This window comes from Oncorhynchus kisutch, linkage group LG18 (genome assembly GCF_002021735.2).
Source record: "Oncorhynchus kisutch isolate 150728-3 linkage group LG18, Okis_V2, whole genome shotgun sequence".
NCBI classification, from domain to species: domain Eukaryota; kingdom Metazoa; phylum Chordata; class Actinopteri; order Salmoniformes; family Salmonidae; genus Oncorhynchus; species Oncorhynchus kisutch.
The window spans coordinates 61,696,025-61,717,562 of record NC_034191.2 but is presented as its reverse complement, the minus strand read 5'-3'; the positions used below and the strand labels follow the sequence as shown (position 1 = coordinate 61,717,562).

General features: G+C 48.3%; 1 protein-coding gene across 1 annotated transcript in view; it reads right to left on the bottom strand.

Annotated features, from left to right (window-relative positions):
• dpyda (dihydropyrimidine dehydrogenase a) overlaps nucleotides 1-21,538 on the bottom strand; it is a 244,741-nt gene that overhangs the window by 60,556 nt on the left and 162,647 nt on the right. The window contains exons 17-18 of the mRNA XM_031796432.1: nucleotides 13,271-13,391; nucleotides 12,547-12,666 (exon numbers count right to left, since the gene is read on the bottom strand). Coding sequence (XP_031652292.1) covers nucleotides 12,547-12,666; nucleotides 13,271-13,391 — 241 coding nt within the window. The remainder of the gene's footprint in view (nucleotides 1-12,546; nucleotides 12,667-13,270; nucleotides 13,392-21,538) is intronic.

Genomic DNA, 21,538 nt, shown 5'->3' with positions numbered 1-21,538 from the left:
CAAGTAATAATTTCTCTCTCTGTCCTTCTCACTGTCTCTCTCCTTCTCACTGTCTCTCTCCTTCTCACTGTCTCTCTGTCTGTCTGTCTGTCTGTCTGTCTGTCTGTCTGTCTGTCTGTCTCCTCCGTCCGTCCGTCCGTCCGTCCGTCCGTCCGTCCGTCTGTCTGTCTGTCTGTCTGTCTGTCTGTCTGTCTCCTCTCTCTGTCTGTCTGTCTGTCTGTCTGTCTGTCTGTCTGTCTGTCTGTCTGTCTGTCTGTCTGTCTGTCTGTCTGTCTGTCTGTCTGTCTGTCTGTCTGTCTCCTCTGTCTGTCTGTCTGTCTGTCTGTCTGTCTGTCTGTCTGTCTGTCTGTCTGTCTGTCTGTCTGTCTGTCTGTCTGTCTGTCTGTCTGTCTGTCTGTCTCCTCTCTCTATCTGTCTGTCTCCTCTCTCTCGGTCTGTCTGTCTCCTCACTCTGTCTGTCTATCTCCTCACTCTGTCTGTCTGTCTCCTCATTCTGTCTATCTGTTGCCTCCTCTCTCTGTCTATCTGTTGTCTCCTCTCTCTGTCTATCTGTTGTCTCCTCTCTCTGTCTATCTGTTGTCTCCTCTCTCTGTATATCTGTTGTCTCCTCTCTCTGTATATCTGTTGTCTCCTCTCTCTGTCTGTCTCCTCCCTCTGTCTGTCTGTCTGTCTGTCTCCTCCCTCTGTCTGTCTGTCTGTCTGTCTGTCTGTCTGTCTGTCTGTCTGTCTGTCTGTCTCCTCCCTCTGTCTGTCTGTCTGTCTGTCTGTCTGTCTGTCTGTCTGTCTCCTCCCTCTGTCTGTCTATCTTTCTCCTCCCTCTGTCTGTCTATCTTTCTCCTCCCTCTGTCTGTCTGTCTCCTCCCTCTGTCTGTCTGTCTGTCTCCTCCCTCCCTCTGTCTGTCTGTCTGTCTGTCTGTCTATCTTTCTCCTCCCTCTGTCTGTCTGTCTATCTTTCTCCTCCCTCTGTCTGTCTGTCTGTCTCCTCCCTCTGTCTGTCTGTCTCCTCCCTCCCTCTGTCTGTCTGTCTGTCTCCTCCCTCTGTCTGTCTATCTTTCTCCTCCCTCTGTCTGTCTGTCTGTCTCCTCCCTCTGTCTGTCTGTCTGTCTCCTCCCTCTGTCTGTCTGTCTGTCTCCTCCCTCTGTCTGTCTGTCTGTCTCCTCCCTCTGTCTGTCTGTCTGTCTCCTCCCTCTGTCTGTCTGTCTGTCTCCTCCCTCTGTCTGTCTGTCTGTCTCCTCCCTCTGTCTGTCTGTCTGTCTGTCTGTCTGTCTGTCTGTCTGTCTGTCTGTCTGTCTGTCTCCTCCCTCTGTCTGTCTGTCTGTCTGTCTCCTCCCTCTGTCTGTCTGTCTGTCTGTCTCCTCCCTCTGTCTGTCTGTCTGTCTGTCTGTCTGTCTGTCTGTCTGTCTGTCTGTCTGTCTGTCCTGTCTGTCTGTCTGTCTGTCTGTCTGTCTGTCTGTCTCCTCCCTCTGTCTGTCTGTCTGTCTGTCTGTCTGTCTGTCTGTCTGTCTGTCTGTCTGTCTCCTCCCTCCCTCTGTCTGTCTGTCTGTCTGTCTCCTCCCTCCCTCTGTCTGTCTGTCTGTCTGTCTCCTCCCTCTGTCTGTCTGTCTGTCTGTCTGTCTGTCTGTCTGTCTGTCTGTCTGTCTGTCTGTCTGTCTGTCTGTCTGTCTGTCTGTCTGTCTGTCTCCTCCCTCTGTCTGTCTGTCTGTCTGTCTCCTCCCTCTGTCTGTCTGTCTGTCTGTCTCCTCTGTCTGCCTGTCTGTCTGTCTGTCTGTCTCCTCCCTCTGTCTGTCTGTCTGTCTGTCTGTCTGTCTGTCTGTCTGTCTGTCTGTCTGTCCTGTCTGTCTGTCTGTCTCCTCCCTCTGTCTGTCTGTCTGTCTGTATGTCTGTCTGTCTGTCTGTCTGTCTGTCTCCTCCCTCTGTCTGTCTGTCTGTCTGTCTCCTCCCTCTGTCTGTCTATCTTTCTCCTCCCTCTGTCTGTCTGTCTGTCTCCTCCCTCTGTCTGTCTGTCTGTCTGTCTGTCTGTCTGTCTGTCTGTCTGTCTGTCTGTCTGTCTGTCTGTCTGTCTCCTCCCTCTGTCTGTCTGTCTGTCTGTCTCCTCCCTCCCTCTGTCTGTCTGTCTGTCTGTCTGTCTCCTCCCTCCCTCTGTATGTCTGTCTGTCTGTCTGTCTGTCTCCTCCCTCTGTCTGTCTGTCTGTCTCCTCCCTCTGTCTGTCTGTCTGTCTCCTCCCTCTGTCTGTCTGTCTCCTCCCTCCCTCTGTCTGTCTGTCTGTCTGTCTCCTCCCTCTGTCTGTCTGTCTGTCTGTCTGTCTGTCTGTCTGTCTGTCTGTCTGTCTGTCTCCCCACTCTGTCTGTCTGTCTCCTCCCTCTGTCTGTCTGTCTGTCTCCTCCCTCTGTCTGTCTGTCTGTCTCCTCCCTCTGTCTGTCTGTCTGTCTCCTCCCTCTGTCTGTCTGTCTGTCTGTCTCCTCCCTCTGTCTGTCTGTCTGTCTGTCTCCTCTGTCTGTCTGTCTGTCTGTCTCCTCCCTCTGTCTGTCTGTCTGTCTGTCTCCTCCCTCCCTCCCTCCCTCCGTCCGTCCGTCCGTCCGTCTGTCTGTCTGTCTGTCTGTCTGTCTGTCTGTCTGTCTGTCTGTCTGTCTGTCTGTCTGTCTGTCTGTCTGTCTGTCTCCTCCGTCTGTCTGTCTGTCTGTCTGTCTGTCTGTCTGTCTGTCTGTCTGTCTGTCTGTCTGTCTGTCTGTCTGTCTGTCTGTCTGTCTGTCTGTCTCCTCCCTCTGTCTGTCTGTCTGTCTGTCTGTCTGTCTGTCTGTCTGTCTGTCTGTCTGTCTGTCTGTCTGTCTCCTCCCTCTGTGTCTGTCTGTCTGTCTGTCTGTCTCCTCCCTCCCTCTGTCTGTCTGTCTCCTCCCTCTGTCGGTCTGTCTGTCTGTCTGTCTCCTCCCTCTGTCGGTCTGTCTGTCTGTCTCCTCCCTCTGTCGGTCTGTCTGTCTGTCTCCTCCCTCTGTCGGTCTGTCTGTTGTCTCCTCCCTCTGTCGGTCTGTCTGTTGTCTCCTCCCTCTGTCTGTCTGTTGTCTCCTCCCTCTGTCTGTCTGTTCTCTCCTCCCTCTGTCTGTCTGTCTCCTCCCTCTGTCTGTCTGTCTCCTCCCTCTGTCCTGTCTGTCTCCTCCCTCTGTCTGTCTGTCTCCTCCCTCTGTCGGTCTGTCTGTCTGTCTCCTCCCTCTGTCGGTCTGTCTGTCTGTCTCCTCCCTCTGTCGGTCTGTCTGTCTGTCTCCTCCCTCTGTCGGTCTGTCTGTCTGTCTCCTCCCTCTGTCGGTCTGTCTGTTGTCTCCTCCCTCTGTCTGTCTGTTGTCTCCTCCCTCTGTCTGTCTGTTGTCTCCTCCCTCTGTCTGTCTGTTGTCTCCTCCCTCCCTCTGTCTGTCTGTCTGTCTGTCTGTCTGTCTGTCTGTCTGTCTGTCTGTCTGTCTGTCTGTCTGTCTGTCTGTCTGTCTGTCTGTCTGTCTGTCTCCTCCCTCTGTCTGTCTGTCTGTCTGTCTGTCTGTCTGTCTGTCTGTCTGTCTGTCTGTCTGTCTGTCTGTCTGTCTGTCTGTCTGTCTGTCTGTCTGTCTGTCTGTCTGTCTGTCTGTCTGTCTGTCTGTCTGTCTGTCTGTTGTCTCCTCCCTCTGTCTGTCTGTCTCCTCCCTCTGTCTGTCTGTCTCCTCCCTCTGTCTGTCTGTCTCCTCCCTCTGTCTGTCTGTCTCCTCCCTCTGTCTGTCTGTCTCCTCCCTCTGTCTGTCTGTCTCCTCCCTCTGTCTGTCTGTCTCCTCCCTCTGTCTGTCTGTCTCCTCCCTCTGTCTGTCTGTCTCCTCCCTCTGTCTGTCTGTCTCCTCCCTCTGTCTGTCTGTCTCCTCCCTCTGTCTGTCTGTCTCCTCCCTCTGTCTGTCTGTCTCCTCCCTCTGTCTGTCTGTCTCCTCCCTCTGTCTGTCTGTCTCCTCCCTCTGTCTGTCTGTCTCCTCCCTCTGTCTGTCTGTCTCCTCCCTCTGTCTGTCTGTCTCCTCCCTCTGTCTGTCTGTCTCCTCCCTCTGTCTGTCTGTCTCCTTCTCTGTCTGTCCTTCTCTCTGTCCTCTGTCTCCTTCTCTCTGTCTCTGTCTCCTTCTCTCTGTCTCTGTCTCCTTCTCTCTGTCTCTGTCTCCTTCTCTCTGTCTCTGTCTCCTTCTCTCTGTCTCTGTCTCCTTCTCTCTGTCTCTGTCTCCTTCTCTCTGTCCTCTGTCTCCTTCTCTCTGTCTCTGTCTCCTTCTCTCTGTCTCTGTCTCCTTCTCTCTGTCTCTGTCTCCTTCTCTCTGTCTCTTGTCTCCTTCTCTCTGTCTCCTTCTCTCTGTCTCCTGTCTCCTTCTCTCTGTCTCCTTCTCTCTGTCTCTGTCTCCTTCTCTCTGTCTCTTCTCTCTGTCTCCTTCTCCTGTCCTTCTCTGTCTCCTTCTCTCTGTCTCCTTCTCTCTGTCTCCTTCTCTCTGTCTCCTTCTCTCTGTCTCCTTCTCTCTGTCTCCTTCTCTCTGTCTCCTTCTCTCTGTCTCCTTCTCTCTGTCTCCTTCTCTCTGTCTCCTTCTCTCTGTCTCCTTCTCTCTGTCTCCTTCTCTCTGTCTCCTTCTCTCTGTCTCCTTCTCTCTGTCTCCTTCTCTCTGTCTCTGTCTCCTTCTCTCTGTCTCTGTCTCCTTCTCTCTGTCTCTGTCTCCTTCTCTCTGTCTCTGTCTCCTTCTCTCTGACTCTCCTTCTCTCGGTCTCTGTCTCTCCCCTTCTCTCGCTCTCTCTCCCCTTCTCTCGCTCTCTCTCCCCTTCTCTCGCTCCCTCTCCCCTTCTCTCGCTCTCTCCCCCCTTCTCTCGCTCTCTCCCCCCTTCTCTCGCCCAGTCTCTCTCTCTCCCCCTCTCTCTCTCTCTCTCCCCTTTGGTCACTCTCTCTCTCCCCTGTGTCACTCTCTCTCCCCTGTGTCACTCTCTCTCCCCTGTGTCACTCTCTCTCCCCTGTGTCACTCTCTCTCCACAGTGTCACTCTCTCTCCCCTGTGTCACTCTCTCTCCCCTGTGTCACTCTCTCTCCTCTCGGTCACTCTCTCTCCTCTCGGTCACTCTCTCTCCTCTCGGTCACTCTCTCTCCCCTCGGTCACTCTCTCTCCTCTCGGTCACTCTCTCTCCTCTCGGTCACTTTCTCTCCTCTCGGTCACTCTCTCTCCTCTCGGTCACTCTCTCTCCCCTGTGTCACACTCTCTCCCCTGTGTCACTCTCTCTCCCCTGTGTCACTCTCTCTCCCCTGTGTCACTCTCTCTCCTCTCGGTCACTCTCTCTCCTCTCGGTCACTCTCTCTCCCCTCGGTCACTCTCTCTCCCCTCGGTCACTCTCTCTCCTCTCGGTCACTCTCTCTCCTCTCGGTCACTCTCTCTCCTCTCAGTCACTCTCTCTCCTCTCAGTCACTCTCTCTCCTCTCAGTCACTCTCTCTCCTCTCAGTCACTCTCTCTCCTCTCAGTCACTCTCTCTCCTCTCGGAAACATATGTTTACATTGCCAATGCAAGTGAAATAGAATGAAACAATGAACAGTAAACATCACACTCACAAAAGTTCCAAAGGAATAGAGACATTTCAAATGTCATAGTATGGCTATATACAGTTTTGTAACGATGTGCAAATTGTTAAAGTACAAAAGGGAAAATAAATAAAACATAAATATGGGTTGTATTTACAATGGTGTTTGTTCTTCACTGGTTGCCCTTTTCTTGTGGCAACAGGTCACACATTTTGCTGCTGTGATTGCACACTGTTGTATTTCACCCAATAGACAGTATCAGAGTTTATCGAAATTGGATTTGTTTTTTAATTATTTGCGGGTCTGTGTAGTCTGAGGGAAATGTGTCTCTAATATGGTCATGATTTTGGTAAGAGGTTAGGAAGTGCAGCTCAGTTTCCAAATCATTTTGTAGGCAGTGTGCACATAGCCGGTCTTCTCTTGAGAGCCATTTCTGCCTACGGCGGCCTTTCTCAATAGCAAGGCTATGCTCACTGAGTCTGTACATTGTCAAAGCTTTCCTTAATTTTGGGTCAGTCACAGTGGTCAGGTATTCTGCCACTGTGTACTCTCTGTTTAGGGCCAAATAGCATTTTAGTTTGCTCTGTTTTTATTAATTATTTCCAATGTGTCAAGTAATTATCTTTTTGTTTTCTCACTATTTGGTTGGGTCTAATTGTGTTGCTGTCCTGGTGCTATGTGTGGGGTCTCTTCCTCTTCCTCTTCCTCTCTATTTCTCTCTTCTCCTCTCTGTCTCTCTCATCCTCCCAACCCACTTCAAATAATCCCTCTGAAATGAGCTGTGGTTATGCCTGAGCATACCTCCCATTCTGCTAGCTAACCCTTGGAGTGGCCTGGTTCACTTCAAGATACTGCCTCCTTCTCAATTGTCTAAAAAAGTATCTCCTCTCCTCGCCTACAAGCAGTCATCTGGACTAATTGGAAAATACTTGACAGGTGAAAACAATATGGTAGATGCTCATCATTAGGCTGGCGTTCACCTGGTCAGTTCTTTCAGATCAATGCAGGTGTAGTAGATGGAGAAGATGAAGAACATACAGACTTTTAAGCCATTGAGAAAGGGAAAGTGATTATGGATCTCAGTGTTCGTACCTGCCCAGGGCAAAATCTTTTTTCATGCTGTAATCTTTGAAAGTTCGACAAAGAATTGCAAGGGCATCACATATCCTTTTTGATAAATCGACTGCATTGAAAAAAAGCACTTGCCAAAAGTCCATTTATATAAATGTATCAACAAAAACAAACATAGCTTTGCCTGGAAAACACCATTACCAACTGGAGGCAGTGGCTAGAATGTTTAGTTGGAAGCAGACGCTATCATATACTGTATAGATCAAAGTCCCTTTAATTGACTTGCTTTATGGCAGGAGAAAAACATCTAGGTGCAGAAAAACCCAACAAAACACAACGTGAAAAATGAAACATGTACGTCTAGGAAAAATGGTGTTTTCCTGGTGAAATGTCAAGCTTTACGTGGAGCGAGACTTCAAACCGAGCAGTTGACATTTGTGTCTGTTTGGCTTTGCGTTGGGCGTAGTAAATATAACGGGGGAGGGGGGGGCTGTGGGGGGTATAACAGAACGTCAAGGAAAACCTGACAGATAAGCCTTTAAACAGCATCTGATCTGACGCACACACACACACGCGCGCACACACGCACACACACACACTAACATGTACACACACTCACACATTTACACTGAGCATAAAGTATAAAAAAAGACTGTATAGTAGGCTCTATTTTAAGTACTTTACTAGGGTATTGTAAAAGGTAGTAGCCTACTGTACATTATCTAACAGTCTGTTCACTTGGACTTGCTTTGCTCTCTGGTTGAACAGAAGTAGCGAGGAGGGGAGAAGGTGGGCCTAGTGTCCCTGCAGCGGTATTGGTAGGTGATAGATGCCTGCCTGCCTCTCCACTGGTGCCCCTGCACCACCACCCTACTCCTGGGGGATGCTCACAGGAGCCGGCAGCCATGGCTTAAATGGGAAAAAGATGACATTGAGTCATAAAATATATATATATATATATATATATATATATATATATATATATATATATATAAAATACTGCTGCAATAGTTTCCCTATAAATTGTTAATGTACATTGCCTTCCTAAGGCTCCTTTTTCTCCTCTCACTGACGTTGATACGGTGGCTGAGGCTAGGGACTGAAATCGAGCTGAGAGAAAATAGGGATGAGGGCAGAGAGCGAGAGAGCGAGAGAGAGAGAGAGAGAGAGAGAGGCAGAGAGAGAGAGATAGAGAGAGAGAGACTGGAGTGTAGAGAAAGGAGGAATAGAAAGGCAGGAAAAGAGGGGGGAGAAAGGGGAGGGGGGGGTCCAACATCAGAGAGCCTTGGTCACAGCAGTTCACACAGGACTTTCTTATGGACACAATAGTGACACTAGTCACACTGAAGGGCAGTGTCATAAGATAATGCTGCTATCTCATAAATGACAATAACAATGCAACAGCCAACAGGCCAGCAGTAGGGTTGTGGAACAGTGAGGTACACGGAGGGGCCAAGGTAAGAAACAGTATCTCCATGCATTATTGAGTCAGTCAGTGTACCATGTCTCCACCAATAGGATGGTTACATTCTGTTGTTCTCTCAAACCAGGATTGGTTGGAAGTGAGGTGATATGACAGAGGGAATCGGTCTAAATGAAGGAAACAAGGAAAACTAAAGAACCATTTTTGAAGACATTTACAGTACGGTAATTCTCATATAGTTGTATTTGTCCATCATATAAGATCACTACAATGACAGTATAATGTGATTTGATGTGGCCTATACCTCTTTACAGACCACACCTTCCACATGACACAGAGTGACTAACTCCAAAAGGCATGTTCATCTGAAATACATCAAATCTGAGAAGACTAGGAGGGGCAGTGTGTTCTCTTTTGAAGGCAGTAGATCTCTTTCCCTTTATAACGTCTTCATAGAAGAGATTTCCCTTTCACAGACAAAGTCAACATCTCATAGCAACCTCTGGCTCCTTTGTTTCAAGTCCCTGTGCACATCACTCAAACAGACTGAAAATGAGAATGAGCGTGTTTTTACCCAAAAGGCTTCGCAAGTAAGAACACTTTCCTTCTTTACAGGATTCGATAATCAAACGGTTACGCTATGGGAGAAGAAGAACACGATATCAGGAAACAGATCTTCAAGAGAGAGCGTCATTGCAGAGATTGACCATACCTGTCATAGTCTGCCTAAATACTGCTTTTATCTCCATAGAATGTGTGTAATTACCACAGATGGAGACTGAGAACCAAGTAAATGCTTGACATACTGCACAATGAGCAAAAAACTATTATAAGCCAGGCTTTTCCTCATTGGCTGTGATTTCAAGGTTTCTTTTCAATAAAGGAAACCTGATTGACGGTGAAACTTCCATCCTATTGAGAGAAAGAGATGCTTTACAGGAGACTGACAGTAACAATGTAAAACACCTTAAAACATGAGATCCTAATACAATATCCAGTACACCACCAGGATATCCAGGACACCACCAGGATATCCAGGACACCACCAGGATATCCAGGACACCACCAGGATATCCAGTACACCACCAGAATATCCAGTACACCACCAGGATATCCAGTACACCACCAGAATATCCAGTGCACCACCAGGATATCCAGGACACCACCAGGATATCCAGGACACCACCAGAATATCCAGTACACCACCAGAATATCCAGTACACCACCAGGATATCCAGTACACCACCAGAATATCCAGGACACCACCAGGATATCCAGTACACCACCAGAATATCCAGTACACCACCAGGATATCCAGTACACCACCAGAATATCCAGTACACCACCAGGATATCCAGGACACCACCAGGATATCCAGGACACCACCAGGATATCCAGTACACCACCAGGATATCCAGGACACCACCAGGATATCCAGGACACCACCAGGATATCCAGGACACCACCAGAATATCCAGGACACCACCAGAATATCCAGTACACCACCAGGATATCCAGGACACCACCAGGATATCCAGGACACCACCAGGATATCCAGTACACCACCAGGATATCCAGTACACCACCAGGATATCCCGGACACCACCAGGATATCCAGGACACCACCAGAATATCCAGGACACCACCAGAATATCCAGTACACCACCAGGATATCCAGTACACCACCAGAATATCCAGTACACCACCAGGATATCCAGGACACCACCAGGATATCCAGGACACCACCTGAATATCCAGTACACCACCAGAATATCCAGTACACCACCAGGATATCCAGTGCACCACCAGGATATCCAGTACACCACCAGAATATCCAGTACACCACCAGAATATCCAGTACACCACCAGGATATCCAGTACACCACCAGAATATCCAGTACACCACCAGGATATCCAGTACACAACCAGAATATCCAGTACACCACCAGGATATCCAGTACACCACCAGGATATCCAGTACAGCACCAGGATATCCAGTACAGCACCAGGATATCCAGTGCACCACCAGAATATCCAGTACACCACCAGGATATCCAGTGCACCACCAGGATATCCAGGACACCACCAGGATATCCAGTACACCACCAGAATATCCAGTACACCACCAGGATATCCAGTACACCACCAGAATATCCAGTGCACCACCAGGATATCCAGGACACCACCAGGATATCCAGGACACCACCAGAATATCCAGTACACCACCAGAATATCCAGTACACCACCAGGATATCCAGTACACCACCAGAATATCCAGGACACCACCAGGATATCCAGTACACCACCAGAATATCCAGTACACCACCAGGATATCCAGTACACCACCAGAATATCCAGTACACCACCAGGATATCCAGGACACCACCAGGATATCCAGGACACCACCAGGATATCCAGTACACCACCAGGATATCCAGGACACCACCAGGATATCCAGGACACCACCAGAATATCCAGGACACCACCAGAATATCCAGTACACCACCAGGATATCCAGGACACCACCAGGATATCCAGGACACCACCAGGATATCCAGTACACCACCAGGATATCCAGTACACCACCAGGATATCCCGGACACCACCAGGATATCCAGGACACCACCAGAATATCCAGGACACCACCAGAATATCCAGTACACCACCAGGATATCCAGTACACCACCAGAATATCCAGTACACCACCAGGATATCCAGGACACCACCAGGATATCCAGGACACCACCTGAATATCCAGTACACCACCAGAATATCCAGTACACCACCAGGATATCCAGTGCACCACCAGGATATCCAGTGCACCACCAGGATATCCAGTACACCACCAGAATATCCAGTACACCACCAGAATATCCAGTACACCACCAGGATATCCAGTACACCACCAGAATATCCAGTACACCACCAGGATATCCAGTACACAACCAGAATATCCAGTACACCACCAGGATATCCAGTACACCACCAGGATATCCAGTACAGCACCAGGATATCCAGTACAGCACCAGGATATCCAGTGCACCACCAGAATATCCAGTACACCACCAGGATATCCAGTGCACCACCAGGATATCCAGTGCACCACCAGGATATCCAGTGCACCACCAGGATATCCAGTACAGCACCAGGATATCCAGTGCACCACCAGAATATCCAGTACACCACCAGAATATCCAGTACACCACCAGAATATCCAGTACACCACCAGAATATCCAGTACACCACCAGGATATCCAGTACACCACCAGGATATCCAGTACACCACCAGGATATCCAGTACACCACCAGAATATCCAGTACACCACCAGGATATCCAGTACACCACCAGAATATCCAGTACACCACCAGAATATCCAGTACACCACCAGAATATCCAGTACACCACCAGAATATCCAGTACACCACCAGAATATCCAGTGCACCACCAGAATATCCAGTGCACCACCAGAATATCCAGTGCACCACCAGAATATCCAGTGCACCACCAGAATATCCAGTGCACCACCAGAATATCCAGTACACCACCAGAATATCCAGTACACCACCAGAATATCCAGTACACCACCAGAATATCCAGTACACCACCAGAATATCCAGTACACCACCAGAATATCCAGTGCACCACCAGAATATCCAGTGCACCACCAGAATATCCAGTACACCACCAGAATATCCAGTGCACCACCAGAATATCCAGTGCACCACCAGAATATCCAGTACACCACCAGAATATCCAGTACACCACCAGAATATCCAGTACACCACCAGAATATCCAGTACACCACCAGAATATCCAGTACACCACCAGAATATCCAGTACACCACCAGAATATCCAGTACACCACCAGAATATCCAGTACACCACCAGAATATCCAGTACAGCACCAGAATATCCAGTACACCACCAGAATATCCAGTACACCACCAGAATATCCAGTGCATAGAAAAACATTTAACCAAAACTAAAAAAAGAGTTTTTTCTGGTAATTACACACCAAGTTTCCACATCAAATAATCAACATTTGCTTGTATACACACCTTCCAGATATCTCACTCAGTCTAAAACAATATTTCAAACTGTAAAAAGAAAAGTGGGTGCTCTCAGTCCCTCTCGGAATGATTGTGGCAGGTTGTTGCAGTCGCCCTTCATTCAGCCTCTCCCATTTCATCCCAGTAGAGCAGAGGAAGCATTAGAGGCACTTTCAGACTCATTCTGGTCCATATGTCACTGCTATTAGAGACAGTGTCCAGCCTCAGAGCCTCAGTGTCTCGCAAAGCACAGCCCCATAAAAACAGCAGTGGAGAGGACCAAGACCACAGCATTTAAACTACAGCACACCCCTTTAAACCCCCACACACATGCAAGCAAAAAATGCACACACACCACACACAGGCACACACACACACACTCTGGCTGTTCCGGCCCGGAGGGAGTGGTGGGGGGGGGGGGGGGGGGGGGGGGCAGAGGGAAAATCAGCAAGTCAGACAACACTTACCAGACACGCCGCCATATGTGGTTCTCTTGCCACGGCCAATGCCAGGCCAAGGAGTGCCGTCTGCCTTGAGCCCCATCAGCCCAGATACCGTGTTGGTTGCTGTGACGCCATCTGCACCACCTGCAGGGACACGTTTAGTCATTAGCTGTGGGGGAACGGGCACAGGGCTCGGCTACGCCAGCCAAACCCAGGGCCAAATCAACCAGCACCTTAAAGGGTCCTGCAGTGCACTGTGGAGCACAGCAGGGCGTCTGTTTAGATGCCTGTGGACTTTCACTGTGCCAAGTAATTCCATTAGTGTCTCTATGTTGTTTGTGGTTGTGTCTCTCACTTGGCTTTCAAACGAAAATGATGCAGAAGTGTTTTGTGGGAGAAAGAGAACACGTTCATATGAGGCTGCTACGGTCACTACATGAAGCTAGCTGACTGTAAACTACCAGTTACATTCTAGGGTGGTCAGGACCAAACTATTATGCACAGTTCATGTAAGTCCTTCTCTGGGAAAAAAAATGAACATCAAAAAGAAACAAAACAACAAATCATTTGAGTACAGCATATTCAATGAACATTGACTTTAAGTTTATCCTAAATGGCATTTTATGCCCTACATAGTGCACTACCTTTGACAAGAGCCTTATAGGGGTTTGGTCAAAAGTAGTGCGCTACATAAGGAATAGGGTACCATTTGGGACCTAGCCTAAGTAAGCGGGGCTAGTTAGCGTACCCTCGTGTGCTGCCATGGCTATATCCACAATGTTGGTGACGTTTGGGGTCAGTTTGGCGAAGAAGGGGATCTGGACAGCTTGTCTCACCCAGCGGCAGATGTTACGCACCAACTCTGTATCCTGAGGAACAAACAGACAAATAAAGGACAATAAGAGAGGGATGGCGATGGTGGTAAACGAGTGAGGTGAGAGAAGAGAAGGGGTTGGAGTTGCATAATGCTACCGGTCTGTTATCTGTTGGAACTTGGGAGTGCATGGGTAGAAAATAGTCATGGTTTCTGAAGAAGCCCCACTACGATAAGCCCCACTACGATATTCAGGTCAGGGTGTGTCCCAAATGTCACCCTATTCTGTATATGAGCCCTGGTGAAAAGTAGTAATTCGCCATTTGGGATGCACTCGGTTTTCACATGGATGTCACACTGTTAAATCATTAGCACGTCTCATCTAAAAAAGGTTGGCTGATGAGTTGGCATTACCTATGGGCAGAGGGAGGATCTGTTTAGGGTTTTTACCCCCAGAAAATCTAATACAAAATCAAATGTATCAGCATCATCCCGTTCAACATGCCTGTAATGGTGAAGCTTATTATAAAGCTTAGTCAGTATTTCTCTGTTTTACAGATATCTAAACCCAACTTCAAATCCGTTAACCATTTGTTGTTTGGAGCCCCCTATTGCACCCGGTTCCTTATATTGAGCATTACTTTTGACCATAGCTCTATAGAGCATGTTATTTTTACAGAGGCTCTTGTGTACTTCTGTACTTCACTGTTAGTCAGCCCTCCTTCCTCTCTTCATCTGTCTGTATGCGCCTTTCTTCTCTCACCTCATTTTGTTTCGCTGTTCTTCTCTTTCTCTCTCTCTCTCAGCCCTCTTCTCACCCAGTCATCTCTCTCTCACTCTGATCCTCTCTCCATCACCTCTTTATTTCAGAGGAAATGGGCTTATTTTTTGACATATCCAATAACTGTTGGTATATACAGCCTTGAGTAATGGGTTTTACTCTACTGTATAAAGAAGTGATATTTACAAGGTCTGTGTGCAAAGCAGATTGAGCACTGAGGTCAGTCTCTCACACGGACTAAAGGTTAGCATTTTATTTTTTAAACTATTAGCAATAAATGGATTTGTAAAAAAAAATATAAAAACATGGAGGGTCCTGAAAGAAAGAAAATACATTTCCCTCTGACTGAATATTTCCTTTCTATTTCCAGGTCATGCTGTGTGATTCAGGAGCACATCAAAAATAACAGCTATTTGTAGAATGATATTTGGCCTGCGTCTGAACATGTACTTTAAGAGTGGCACTGAGGGGTGAGGTGTGGGGAAGGGGGGAGAAGGGGTGAGGTGTGGGGGAGGGGGACTATGGGTGAGGTGTGGGGGAGGGGGACTATGGGTGAGGTGTGGGGGAGGGGGGATAAGGGGTGAGGTGTGGGGGAGAGGGATAGGGGTGAGGTGTGGGGGGAGAGGGATAGGGGTGAGGTGTGGGGGGAGAGGATAGGAGTGCAGTGTGGGGGGATTGGGGATAAGGGTGAGGTGTGGGGGAGGGGGAGGGGGACTATGGGTGAGGTGTGGGGGACTAGGGGTGAGGTGTGGGGGGATAGGAGTGAGGTGTTGGGGATAGGGGTGAGATGTGGGGGATATGGGTGTGGTGTGGGGGGAGGGGATAAGGGTTAGGTGTTGGGGATAGGGCTGAGATGTGGGGGATATGGGTGTGGTGTGGGGGGAGGGGATAAGGGTTAGGTGTGGGGGAGGGGGATAGGGGTGCTGTGTGGGGGAGAAGGGGTGAGGTGTGGGGGGGATAGGGGTGAGGTGTGGGGGAGGGGGAGAAGGGGTGAGGTGTGGGGGGATAGGGGTGAGGTGTGGGGGAGGGGGACTAGGGATGAGGTCAAATCAAATCAAATGTATTTGTCACATACACATGGTTAGCAGATGTTAATGCGAGTGTAGCGAAATGCTTGTGCTTCTAGTTCCGACAATGCAGTAATAACGAACAAGTAATCTAACTAACAATTCAAAAAAAAAAACTACTGTCTTATACACAATGTAAGGGGATAAAGAATAATGTAGGGTAAGTAACACATTGTTTAAAGTGGCTAGTGATATATTTACATCATTTCCCATCAATTCCCATGATTAAAGTGGCTGGAGTAGAGTCAGTGGCAGGTGTGGGGGGATAGGGGTGAGGTGTGGGGGGATAGGGGTGAGGTGTGGGGGGAGGGGATAGGAGTGCGGTGTGGGGGGATAGGGGTGAGGTGTGGGGGAGGGGGACTAGGGGTGAGGCGTGGGGGAGGGGGACTAGGGGTGAGGCGTGGGGGAGGGGGACTAGGGGGGATAGGGGTGAGGTGTGTGGGAGGGGAATAGGGGTGAATATAATCACATTGGTGCCTAAAAATATGCCAAATGTATTCTAAGGGTGGACAAGAGGACATAGGGAAGGTTACTCCATAGGAGACAATACAATTCACTTCCAGGATTTGGATAAGATATTAGATTTATGCACTTGTGTCTCTAGCAAGTGCCATCCATAGCAATTTGACTTGATTTATTCAAGACTTACAAACAGTGTATAAACAAGAGTGGAGAGGAGGGTTCAACCAGTCCACTCCCATCTACCTGCCTGCCAAAGACAGATAGAGAGAGAGAGAGAGAGACAGAGAGAAAGAGAGAGGCCTTATATCTGGGCTCCCTAGAGATGGTTGATAGCGCTGGCTGCTTTCCTGGGGAGATTCATTGGATAGATATTTCTGATCCTGCACACAGCCAATGTATCAGAAATACTTGAAGCAGTGGATGTATTTCTAGGTTGATTTGTAGGTTGAGTAAGTATCCGTGTACAAAGGTGGGAATGAGTGGATATGCAGACTGTGCTACAATGATGTAATTACTAGCTAAACCTTGGACGAAGAGGACCTTCAGTGGATTCTACATGTATTCGGGTCATGGATGCAATTGGCATTGGCTGTAGTCATAGAATAGCTGATTATTTTGAGATAAAAATAAAATACTTATTAGCTTGATGTGTATGATAATATTTCTCTTTGAGAAAGAGCAAGAGCAGAGACAGAGATACTCTCTAATATTCTCGAACCAGGCAGCCCCGGCCGCCACACAGGAAGAAGAGGGACTAAAACCAATCCTCCCAGAGGGTCATGGGAAATTGCATTATGGCTACTTCAGCACAAGAGGCTGGGTCATGGCCTCCAGCCAAGCACCATTGCCCAACCAGATGCTGCTTGTAAGAACCCTGCTCTCACAGAGGTGGAGCTCTCCCTGCCAGGCATGCCTGGGCCCCTGACAGACAGCTTATTACACAGCAGATGGGGGCCAGGCCAGCTAGCACTCCAGTCTGTGGGGGACATAGGCCGTGGGGGGAGCATAAGGGTGGAGGGCAGAGGGAGGAGGGAGGGGCAGAGGAGGCTAAACCTAAGCCCAAGCCCCCTCCTATTGCAGTTTGCCTGTACAACATATTCTGCTTGGCTGGAGAGACGAAGCACCTGTTTGACAGGCCTGTTACTGGTTCTGGCAAGGGAGACATTCTGTGTCTCTTCTCTATGAGAGCAGGTCTTAGAGCAGACCCTGTTGTACCTCTGCGCTCTGAGACCATTACCTGAAGGTCTGGCAGAGAGGGAGCGGAGGGTGTGACGAGCTACAAACATGCTGTCAACATGAAAAACACGTAGGCGTCGTACTGTGGATTCTACAATGGGCATGATTCCCAGAGGAGAGCAGGACCACCAGTGATGGGACACACCGAGGATTGTAGCATTCCATGTTCCATCAGAACGGAATGAACACATTCCAAAACACTAATCCCTCTTGACTGACTGACTGATTGTAACAGTACAGAAGGGGCCATGATGATGAAAATCAAATAAGGGGCACTAGCCGTTAAGGAGGGGAGGTCCAGTATGAAATGAAAAGAGTTGGTGGAAAGGGTACTTGACGGACATTTCTTACGTGTTTCTTTCTTTTCCTTTCTCCCGGTGAGCTGTTTCCGCGGGGCAAGCTGGCATGCGGATTAGTTTCAGCACGACGGGCGGCCCCAGCGGAGGAACGTTTGTGTGTAGAGGGAAAGGAGAAGGGGAGGTGTATCACCCCCAGGCAGGGTTGTGGAGGGGGTGAGGGCTGTTGAGACAGCCCTGCCCACCAGAGAGGAGGGTGGGTTACCACAGGCTTACACCTGAAATTTTAATTTTACAGAGCAAGGTCACAAGAGGTCAGCTCTCTCGTTAACAACCCCAGACTCTCAACGGGAGAGCGGGTGAGTGTGTGTGTGTGATGGAAGCTGTTTGTCACCAGGCTGCATGTTCAAAGGGGGCTGAATATAGCTCGGGGAGGAGGCTTCGGTTTTAATTTGTGAATCGGAGGAGTGGAAAAGCGGTATCAAAGGGAAGGAGGGAAAAGAGGATGTATGGAGGAGCGTTATGGAAGGGAAGGAGGGAAAAGAGGATGTATGGAGGAGCGTTATGGAAGGGAAGGAGGGAAAAGAGGATGTATGGAGGAGCGTTATGGAAGGGAAGGAGGGATAAGAGGATGTGTGGAGGAGCGTTATGGAAGGGAAGGAGGGAAAAGAGGATGTATGGAGGAGCGTTACGGAAGGGAAGGAGGGAAAAGAGGATGTATGGAGGAGCGTTATGGAAGGGAAGGAGGGAAAAGAGGATGTATGGAGGAGCGTTACGGAAGGGAAGGAGGGAAAAGAGGATGTATGGAGGAGCGTTACGGAAGGGAAGGAGGGAAAAGAGGATGTATGGAGGAGCGTTATGGAAGGGAAGGAGGGAAAAGAGGATGTATGGAGGAGCGTTACGGAAGGGAAGGAGGGAAAAGAGGATGTCTGGAGGAGCGTTAGGGAAGGGAAGGAGGGAAAAGAGGATGTATGGAGGAGCGTTATGGAAGGGAAGGAGGGAAAAGAGGATGTATGGAGGAGCGTTACGGAAGGGAAGGAGGGAAAAGAGGATGTATGGAGGAGCGTTACGGAAGGGAAGGAGGGAAAAGAGGATGTCTGGAGGAGCGTTATGGAAGGGAAGGAGGGAAAAGAGGATGTATGGAGGAGCGTTATGGAAGGGAAGGAGGGAAAAGAGGATGTATGGAGGAGCGTTATGGAAGGGAAGGAGGGAAAAGAGGATGTATGGAGGAGAGTTACGGAAGGGAAGGAGGGAAAAGAGGATGTCTGGAGGAGCGTTACGGAAGGGAAGGAGGGAAAAGAGGATGTATGGAGGAGCGTTATGGAAGGGAAGGAGGGAAAAGAGGATGTCTGGAGGAGCGTTATGGAAGGGAAGGAGAGAAAAGAGGATGTATGGAGGAGCGTTATGGAAGGGAAGGAGGGAAAAGAGGATGTCTGGAGGAGCGTTACGGAAGGGAAGGAGGGAAAAGAGGATGTATGGAGGAGCGTTATGGAAGGGAAGGAGGGAAAAGAGGATGTCTGGAGGAGCGTTACGGAAGGGAAGGAGAGAAAAGAGGATGTATGGAGGAGCGTTATGGAAGGGAAGGAGGGAAAAGAGGATGTATGGAGGAGCGTTATGGAAGGGAAGGAGGGAAAAGAGGATGTATGGAGGAGCGTTATGGAAGGGAAGGAGGGAAAAGAGGACGTATGGAGGAGCGTTATGGAAGGGAAGGAGGGAAAAGAGGATGTATGGAGGAGCGTTACGGAAGGGAAGGAGGGAAAAGAGGATGTATGGAGGAGCGTTATCGAAGGGAAGGAGGGAGAAATTACTGACCTGTGGTTGCTGAGGCAAACGTGAATAAGAGATATGAGATAACGGAACCAAAGTCTACCTTCCTTCAAGCTAGACACTGTCTGTCTTAACCACTCACTCATTAGACTGCACTCACTAACCACATTATAATAACACGTGTGATCAAATGAAAAACCATGACAACTGCCATCAAATGAGACTGAAACTCGTACAAAAAACATTGTGATAATTACATTGTGATAAACACTTAAAGGCCAAGTACAACCTCATCATCGCTTCTAAATAAAGTGAAGCAGGTTCAGAAGGGAAACCCAAGTGTGGTCGCATCAGCTGATCGCATCAGAGCCGCTCAATAAGCTCATGTTGAAAGGTTTGGCTGCTACAGGGTTGTCATTGATTGCGAGGATCAACCATGTTGCTGCTCTACTGTTGTCAATAGCCGGCTACAAACTAGCTAGCTAAGTAGAATTAGTCTATCATATCTATTGTATACTTTCTGTTTTCCCAATGCCAGTTTTGGGGCATAGTCTGTTCTCTCGGCCAACATACCCCATCACCCCTAACTTTAACCGAAAACTTTTCCACTCAGATTTCAAGTTATCACCTTGAACCTTAGTGGGGAAGCTGACACTATAGCGCGTTGCAATGAATAACCAGGGCTTGCTTTTAGCTTCCAGCCATGTGGATTGGCTCCTGATTCTAGCATTACCTAGATCCTGTGGGCTTGCTAAACACCCACATGGCGATCCGCTGTTGACGATCAAGCGTCAATCACCTCTAATGTAAACGTTCTGTCAGAGAGCTTATTTCAGACACACTAATATGCAGGCTTATTCTAGAAATCTATGGGGTCTATTTCTTCTCGTTACCAGGTCGTCATCTATTCTTCTCTCATGACTTACCGGCATACACTATTAGGCGTAAGCTTCAGCTCAGGTACTATATGTTGTAGGCCTTGGTTTAGATTATCACGTCACTTTCACTGTGCACTCTGTGCATGTATCAGTAGTGACATTAGGCTATTTGGATAGCACAGGTGGTTATATGTAGCTACCATTTTAGTTTTCGGTTCGGTTTGTTCGTGTTATGCAATTTAAATGGTATGTCATGGCCACTGCAGCAGTCATTGTCTGGTCTTCCCTCCGTACGATGTCTTCTGTTAAATAACCATATATGTCTTTTCTATTCCAAATTTCCGTTTGGAAAGGAAGCCTTTCTTTATTATGGTCCAATAGCAGGGATTCAATTAATCTCGGCTGTCAGGACCCTTCGGTGGGTAGTCTGCTCAGGGATCCATCTTTCCGCCTACTCTTCATGGCCTACGGAGAAGCGACCACCGTGCATATCAAGAGTATCTCTCCTCTCTCAGTAGCACAAGTTTGAGTTAACTTAAGGCAATAGTGCTGGGTTGATGTTGCGCTTGCTAGAGGCGGTCTGTTTGATGGCGTTTATGGGTTCTTCAGTCTGAAATGCACAACATTCTATATAGCATATCGTGCCCACCTCCTGTAGTTATTTTAGCATCTTTATATGATGCTTAGGTATTTCAGTGAGCTACCCTGAAGGAGCAGAGCCCTAATGCCAAGACTACACGTTGTAATATGTTCTGATAAAGGGTTAAACGTACACATGGTGTATCCTTTCTGAATTTGATTTTTTTTTAAAATTTATTTTATTTTTACAACAAAATGTTAAACTACTCATCTTCAAAAAAAGAACAGTACAGTAGCTACTGTTGGTTATATAATCCGAGGGAGCAGTTGTGAATGACTGATTGAAATGGCAAATTAATAAGACATTCAAATGAGATTTCCATTTCCATAGCGTCAGAACAAATGTTTTTCCCGCTGTTGCATTGAGAGGTGCACGCGGAGCGGTCGGGGTGTGATGGAATGATATTGCCTCCCTCTCTTTAGTTCACTCCGAGGTTACCTGCCTGCGGGCACATGGCTTTGATTAGCTTTTTGTCTTACAGCAGAAAATCTAACGGCAGAGGGGATATAACTCTGGAAATTTACGGCTTCTGTGAGAGAAAATAGCTTTGTCTCCTTCCCCGGTTATAGACGGGAACTCGTTCGTTCGTACGTTCGTTTCATTCATTCCCCTCTCCACCGCGGGCCTGAGGTGGGACTCAAGTCAAGATGGTAAGATTGAAAATCACAGCTTTCCATTCTTTGCCTTTATCCGTATCCAGATAACTAAGGCCTTTAGGTTGTGGTATAGTAACTTGCTGTGTGCTGTTTCAGGCACATACAGTAACAGCACTCATCACTTACTGTACTGTATATCACACACTGCTTTAGTCACTGTGCTGTTTATAGCAGTCTTGTTTCATCATTAGTGATGTGGAGCAAGCTAAACCTTCCTCTCCCACTCAATATACATGCGTACTGTACTGTACATCCACATACACTGAGAGGGCATGGTATACTGTGCCTAAGGATACATTGTATTGCTCCCATCCAAAATGAGAGCTAAGTGGAGGCTCAGAGCATTTTGAGATCAACTCTAGGCAGGATTGGTAGGCTACAAGCTACACTACAGCATACTACGGCTGTAAAGCTGCAAT